Here is a 7,425-nt window from a genome sequence, read left to right on the forward strand (position 1 = left end):
TCAGAATCTCCTTCCTTTGTAAGGCTGCATAATACTCCATCCCATGTGTAGACCGATTCGTTTCTCTGTTCATCTATTGAGAGATGTGGGTTGCTTCCGGGTCTTAGTCTGTAAATGATGTTGCTGCAGACATGGGTGTACAAATCTGTCGGTGGGAACCTGTTTTTCAGTTCTTCTGGGTTTACACGTAGGCGTGGAATCGTCAGATCATTAGGCTAAATCTATCTTTAATGTTTTGAGGAACTTCCCGGTGTGCAAGGGATCTCATTTCTTCACCTCCTAATTCTTGTTATTTTCTGTTTCCTTGTTTTGCTTCTATTTGCCATCCTAACGGGTATGAACTATATCCCACTGTGGTTTTGATTTGCATTTCCCTGATGACTGATCACCTTCTCATGTGCTCCTGGACCACTGGTTTGACTCCCCCAAATTTATGAACACCTCTGACCCTGTGGGAACTTGGGGCCTCAGCTACCTGCCCTCTGCTGCCTTGTTCCCACCTGCTCCAGCCTCTGGCCACCCCCAGTGTTGATTTGAGGATCGTGATGCCACCGCATGCCATGGGCCACCAGGGCCTCATCTTCCTGACAGAGAGGTTTTCCATGGACTTCTGCAGTATGTGGGTAGTCCCTTCCTAGAATCCCCTGTTCAGTGGTCCTGGGACACAGCCTGGGTAACTGCCTGAAAACAGGTGGCACGCTCAAAACCTGGTTGAATTAGGTGAGTTTTAAAAAAAGGGGATTTTACAAATGTGTGAGCAGGCTCAGGGAAACAAGCAAATGAGAAGGGGCGCCAGGGTGGCTCAGTTGTTTGAACATCTGACTTCATTTCAGGTCATGATCTCACAGTTTGAGTTCGAGCCCTATGTCGGGCTCTGCGCTGTCAGGGCAGAGCCCACTTTGGATCCTCTGTCACCCTTTCTGCCCCATTCCTGCTCATACCCCCTTGTCAAAAATGAATAAGTATTAAAAGATTCGAACTTCCAGTTTCCTCCCCTGCCAACCTGTACAAACCCCTCCTTTAAAAAAAAAAAAAAGGAAATTGAGGTGCCCAGGGCCCTGGCAACAATCGGGACATCCCTAGAGCTGACAGGACAAGGGGACAGCAGTTCCGGAACCCAGGACGAGGGGCTGAGCAGAGAGGGCCTCCTGAAGGGAACTGCTGCCGGTGGAGAGGGGTGTAGCCAGCCCACAGAGAATAAGTCCCCAATCTCTCTTCCCCGTGCCAGGGCCCTGCTCCTGAACCTGAGGCTCCGTCCGCGGGAGGCCAGCAAGCTGGAGAAAGGTGGAAGGTGGCTCTGCGGGGAAACCGGAAGACCTGTGGCCCCATTCTTGTGGGTACTTTGTTTTAGTCCGGATGCTTCTTGTCATAAAACACATGACGCAGCGGTGAAACAACAGGGATTTGCTTTCCCCAGGGGAGAGCACACAAGCAGAGACCTGGAGGTTGCAAACGCGGGTTTGCTCAGCAGCTCAGTAGCCCCGAGGCGGGAGCCCTGACTTTCTTGTCAGGGTCTCGAGATGGTGGCCGAAATGCCAAGCACCACATCGCCACAAGACTGCCACAGCACGGGCAGGGTGGGACAGGGGTCCCCGAGCCCCCTTAGCCTCTGCCGCTTCCGTTAATCAGTCTCCCCACCGAGAGCTGGGGTGGGCTGACCCTCCTCGGGGACCCCCTGTGTGGCGGAGAAGGGGATGGCTGTAGGCACCCAGCCATGGCGATCACTCTTGGTGACACGGAGATCGCGGTGCTCCCAGGGAGTGCTCGCCTCACGGTCTGGTTTATTGTCAAAGCACAAAACCCAGCAGCGAATAGGCTCCACTGTGCCCGGGTTGCTCTGAAGACCTGGCTCAGCTCTGAGTGGGGAAGCGCTCCCTCCCTTTCAGGTAGCCTTCGGAGCCCAGTGCCTCCTGCGCCCCAGTGGGCCAGCAGTTTGCTTTCACAGCAGACCGAGAGCGCCAGAGACTTCTGCTGCGTCTGTTTTCTGCTCTGGAAAAGTCCTTGAGGCAGGGAAAATACAACTGGCTTGGCTACCTGCTTGGAATGAGCGAAGGAAAAAACCGAGAAGAAAACGCAGCAAATGTTAATGGTTCCGTAAATGGCCCTGACCTGGGACTTAGATATCCATTCCTTACCCTCGAAGCCAGGGCTGACACTCGGCTGGGGCCCCTGGGAGGCCCACAGGGCCCGCTGAGGTCTCAGAAAGCCTCAGACCCAGTTATGGGACCCGCCCTCGACGTCCCCAGGAATATGGCTGCCTCAGCCCTTGCCCAGAGACCGGGGTTCCTCCGGGAGCCCACCCCACCTGTGGCCACCACCCCACTAGTCAGAGCCCCTGCTTACCCCTCGGGGAAGCACTCTGAACAAGCCCCGTAGTGAGTACACACAGCCCTTCTGTGGAGCTAGAAGTACAGGTCAGGACAAAACTCCAGGCCGGTGGAGTTCAGTCAGGAGCAGTGACCCTGTGCCGTTCGCTCTGGCTGTCTTCTCCCAGGACAACGGGGCCCTGGGACCACAGCACCTGGAAGCCCTGGGTCCTCCCTGCTCTGGCCACCCCACCTTCCTCTACAAACTGCCACCTGGCTGAGGACCAGGGGCCCTTCCAGGACAGCCGTGCTCTCCCTTCCTTGTCGGGACTGTGGGACCACGACATATGCCTGTCCCTTTCGTGTCTGTCTCTGTCACTAGGCTCTCGGCCCCAGGAGGACAGGGTGCTCTATGCCTGTGAGCGCGCCCAGCGTCTAGACCAGGGTCTGCTGAGGTCATTCGGCCTCGACTTCTGACAGATGCGTCACCGCCCTGTGGTGTACACCCTCCTTTTCTCATCATGCCGGGACTGTCCACAGCGGTTCTTTTCTGTTTCCTCGTGTGTCATTTAATGGTGTGGAATCAAAGCCCCATTAAAAAATTCTTTTAATGTTTATTTATTATTGAGAGACAGAGTACAAGGGGGAGAAGGGCAGAGAGAGACACGCACACAGAATCCGAAGCAGGCTGCAGGCTCCGAGCAGTGAGCCCGGAGCCTGATGCAGGGCTCCCACTCGTGAACTACGAAAACATGGTCTGAGTCGAAGTCGGACTCTCAACTGACTGGGCCACCCAGGCGTCCCTCAAAGCCCCATTTCTAGAACATGAAGCTACTTACAGTTCCTTAAAATGGGAATTACCACAGAAAGAGATTCTGTGGAGCCCAGGGTGTTTGCCAACCTAGCACCTGCTAGTGGCCTGCGGGGGGGGGGGGGGGGGGGGGGGGATGCCCTCACCCCACCCCACCCCACACCTTCACCCACACTGGGAAACTGCTTGGCTGGGCTGGCTTGAAGGTGACTCTGGATAACGCAGGGCCTTTGTAGAGTACTTTACTTGTGGATGAAAATACTCTTTGCTGAGAACCTGCAGCCTGCGTTCACCACACTGGGGGCCTCCCAGTGCCCACAGCTGGGACCCTGTGGTCGCATTGCCTATAATTAGGAGCTGGGGTTCCTCCCTGTTGCACTGGCAGTAGCTGGGTCCCCACCTCTGGACTGGCAAAGGCTGTACAGAGCTGGGCTCTGCTGGGCCTGAGCTCCTGGCCTGGGAGCTGGCATTGCCCACGGAGCATTCGGGATGCCAGGCGCTGCCAAGTCTCAGGGGTGACATTGCATCAGGGCAGCTGCCCTTTTCCCAGGGGCTGGGGTGTCCCGGGCTGAGAGCAAGGCCAGGCTGTGAGAGGGGCTTGGCCCCCACTTATCGCTCAAGGTCCTTGGATAACAGAGAGGGTGGCTCTTAGGTTTCTCTGGTTGGGCAGCGCCAGAGGGGCTGGGCAGGGCTTGTGGTATCCCGGGGGACTTAAAAACCGGGCCCCCAAGGCAGTCAGCCTAGACCTTCCTGAGTGCAGCAACATGGCCTTCCTTTGGCTTCTCTCCTGCTTCGCCCTTGTGGGGGCTGCCTTTGGTGGTGAGTGTTGTGATCCCAGGGGGGGCCTGCCGGGCGTGGAGTAGGCTGGGGGGATGCCCTGGGCCCCTGGTGGGCCTGCAGCCAGGCGCGTGGAAGGAGCCCTCGGGCTCTGTCCAGAGTGAGGGAGTTTAGAGAACCCCTTCCCTGCATCCTTGGGTCTCTTACCCAGACAGGCAAGCTGAGGATGCCGGGAGCACAGCGGTCCTCTGGGGGTGCTCTGAGCCCTTCTGCTCTGAGACAAGAGGGTACAAGGGACCATATGGGCCCTGCCGATTTCTCTGGCCCAGAGTGGCTTGGGTAGGGGTGCTGTGGGCAGAGTGGGGGTGTGGTTGCAGGAGGATTTTTACGTATTGCACCAGGCACTTGCAAAGCCCTTTATTTTCCATTAAAAAAGAATAGTAAAAAATATAGAAAATCATATGCCAACCATGTGCCTACCATCAGAATTTTGCAAATATTACATTTCTGTAGACTGGCCTTGGGTATTTCTTTCTTCGTCTTCATTTTTTTTTAATTTTTAGAATGTTTTGTTTATTTTTGAGAGAGAGAGAGAAAGAGTGAGAAAGAGAAAGAGAGAGAGAAAACAGGAGAGGGGCACAGAGAGATGGAGACACAGAGTCCAAAGCAGGCTCCAGGCTCTTAGCCGTCAGCACAGAGCCCGATGCGGGACTCCAGTCCATGAAACCGTGAGATCATGACCTGAGCCAAAGTCAGACACTTAACCAACTGAGCCCCCAAGGCGCCCCCGGGTATTTCTTTTTAAAACATAAAATAGAATCAGCTCTAGCCACCTTCTCTCTCCCCCCTCGAGGGAGATGAACCCGATTCTGAACTTGCCTTGTGGGTTTTACTTACTATGTATTTACGAATCCATAAACTCTGTGCCCGAGTTGTATAGGCTTTCACGAACACCATTATACTCTCTACTTTTATATGAATTATACTCAATTTTAAAACATGCCTAGGGCACATGACTGGCAGAGTTTGTGGAGCCTGCGACCCTTGATCTCAGGGTCGAGGGTTCAAGCCCCACGCTGAGCTTAGAGCTTACTTAAAAAAAAAAAAAAGGCCTTTCCCCACCCACCTGATGATTTAGATCTATCCCCGTTGGTGCGGAGAGATACTGTAAAGTACTCAGCTGTGTCAATACTTTCCGGTTTAGTTCTAATGTTTTTGCTGACGAAGAATAGGATTAGTATGGTGACACATGTTTTGGTGATAATGATCGGCGCTGAGATCCCCGGCTGCGGGGCGGGCGCTGGCCTGCGGCAAAGCCTGTGTCACCCTGGGAGGGGGGCTGTGCCCCCGGACTTCCCCCGCGCAGTGCCGAGAAGCCCCCGGTCCGGCCACAGAAGTGCGTCACCGACATACTAGTACACCTGTCTTTTCTCATCCTCTGTGACGGTCCAAGCCCTTGTTTTTGTGTTTTCCCCATGTGTCCTTGTGTGGTGCAGGGTCTGATTCCTGTTTTATTAAATAATTAAGAAACTAAAACATTGTAGAAGGAATAGTTCCTGAAATCTCAGGAAAAGAAAAGTCAGTGTGGGCACAAAAGGGTGGAACGCACTGTTCCTACCCTGCACCCCCTGCAAAGCGTCAGAGTTCCGATTCTCCGTGTACTCGGCGTTAGCGGATTTCACTCCCTCCATCCAGCAGGCGAGCTTTGACCTGTGGGGTTAGCCTCGGGTGCTCCCCAGTTAACTGAGGAAAATGAGCACTGGGGATCCAGTGACACCCTGAGGTCTGTCACAGCAAGAAAGGTGGGCCTGAGAGCCTTGCAGTGTGATTGCTCAGTCTTCTTTCTGCTCCTTCGTCAGGAAGGCCCCCGACGGGCGGGCGCTACCCAGCGTCCGCGTCGCTGGCAGAGTGCCTGGGGGCAGGCTTGACGCGGGGATCCTTGTTGCTAGAGGCTGAGGACTGCGGCCGAGAGCCACCTGGAGGGTGGTAGGAGTGTGGTGTGGGGTCCTGGTGGAAGGAAACAAGTTGTGCAGACTGGCTCTGGGCCTTAGCCTTCTTCTGCCTCCCCTTGCCCCCCCAGACTGCGGCCTCCCTGCCATCAAACCCGTGCTGAATGGCCTGTCCAGGATCGTCAATGGCGAGGACGCTGTCCCGGGCTCCTGGCCCTGGCAGGTGTCCCTGCAGGTGAGGGGGGATTTCTGCGCATGAGTGGGGGCCACACTGGGGCATCGGCCCTGCTGGGGCCGGGCCGGGGGCCGCTGGTGTCCAGCCGGCACTGACCTCCCCATCTTCCTCCAGGACAGCACCGGCTTCCACTTCTGCGGGGGGTCCCTCATCAGCGAGGACTGGGTGGTCACTGCCGCCCACTGTGGCGTCAGGTGAGGCCAGGGCGGGCTCAGGGTGAGGAGGGAGCTGGGCCCACTCCCAGTCCTTAACCCCCACGTGGTTCCTCCAGGACCTCCCACCTGGTCGTGGCTGGGGAGTTTGACCAGGGGGCAAGTGAGGAGAACATCCAGGTCCTGAAGATCGCCCAGGTACGCCCGAGCCAGGCCGCGCTGAGGGGCTGGGCGCAGGAGCAGGAAGGACAAGACCCGTGGGCTGCTTGCGAACTCGGGAGCCCCGAGTGGATGGGGCTCGCCTCCAAGTTCTCCCTCTGGGCTCCTGTGGGTCTGTTTCCCCCACGGGGGCTGCCAGGAAAAGAGCCTGTCTCCTTGAACCTTCGAACTTCTGGCTAATCCGAGGGCCTAACTTTGTTGTTTTGGTTCCTCTCCACAGGTTTTCAAGAACCCCAAGTTCAACATGCTGACCATCCGCAACGACATCACCCTGCTGAAGCTGGCCACGCCTGCCCGCTTCTCGGAGACCGTGTCCCCTGTGTGCCTGCCCGCGGCTTCGGATGAGTTCCCCCCTGGCTTGCTGTGCGCCACCACGGGCTGGGGGAAGACCAAGCACAATGGTGAGCATGGCCAGGCCTTGTCACCCGGGAAACGTGTCTGGGGTCAGGGCTGCCGAGTGGCGGGCGTCTGCAGGTGGGACCCATGTGGCTGTTGCTTTTTTTCTTGTCTAAATTGCTACCCACTCTGAAATCTTTCCATTTCTTTACTTAAAACCCTCTTTTTAAAAAAAGTTTACTTACTTCGAGAGAGACAGACAGTGGGAGTGAGGGATGGGGAGAGAGGGGGAGACAGAGAATCTGAGGCAGGCTCCAGGCTCTGAGCTGTCAGCACAGAGCCTGATGGGGGGCTGCAATCCATGAAACTGAGATTTCATGACTTGAGCCGAAACCAAGAGTTGGACACATAACTGACGGAGCCACCCAGGTGCCCCTAAAACCCTCTTAATTAAAACATACCGAACATGCATAAAGATGAGCTTAAATAGTATACAGTTGGAGTCGAAGTTGCCTAAGAAATGCTTAAGCACCAGCAGGCGGCACTGTCACCAAATTGCCCAGAGGTGTACAGGGTCCGTTTCCAGCCTGGACTCCTCTCCAGACTTGGTGGTGGGGCGGGGGGGGGGGGGGGGGGGGGG

General features: G+C 56.0%; 1 protein-coding gene and 1 long non-coding RNA gene across 3 annotated transcripts in view; both read left to right on the forward strand.

Annotated features, from left to right (window-relative positions):
- LOC115280579 overlaps positions 1 to 2,893 on the forward strand; it is a 5,180-nt gene extending 2,287 nt beyond the window's left edge. Inside the window, exons 2-3 of the long non-coding RNA XR_003903850.1 lie at positions 1,229 to 1,333; positions 2,689 to 2,893. This is a non-coding gene — a long non-coding RNA (uncharacterized LOC115280579). The remainder of the gene's footprint in view (positions 1 to 1,228; positions 1,334 to 2,688) is intronic.
- A 931-nt stretch (positions 2,894 to 3,824) lies between these two features.
- The window catches only part of LOC115281066 (chymotrypsinogen B), a 4,525-nt gene continuing 924 nt past the window's right edge, over positions 3,825 to 7,425 (forward strand). The window contains exons 1-5 of one of the 2 annotated variants that reach the window (XM_029926344.1): positions 3,825 to 3,936; positions 5,975 to 6,078; positions 6,193 to 6,272; positions 6,350 to 6,428; positions 6,670 to 6,850. In XM_029926344.1, the coding sequence (XP_029782204.1) occupies positions 3,882 to 3,936; positions 5,975 to 6,078; positions 6,193 to 6,272; positions 6,350 to 6,428; positions 6,670 to 6,850 (499 nt within the window). In that variant the 5' untranslated portion in view covers positions 3,825 to 3,881. The remainder of the gene's footprint in view (positions 3,937 to 5,974; positions 6,079 to 6,192; positions 6,273 to 6,349; positions 6,429 to 6,669; positions 6,851 to 7,425) is intronic. The other variant, XM_029926343.1, reaches the window with a different exon arrangement.

This window comes from Suricata suricatta, chromosome 16 (assembly GCF_006229205.1).
Source record: "Suricata suricatta isolate VVHF042 chromosome 16, meerkat_22Aug2017_6uvM2_HiC, whole genome shotgun sequence".
Taxonomy (NCBI): Eukaryota; Metazoa; Chordata; class Mammalia; order Carnivora; family Herpestidae; genus Suricata; species Suricata suricatta.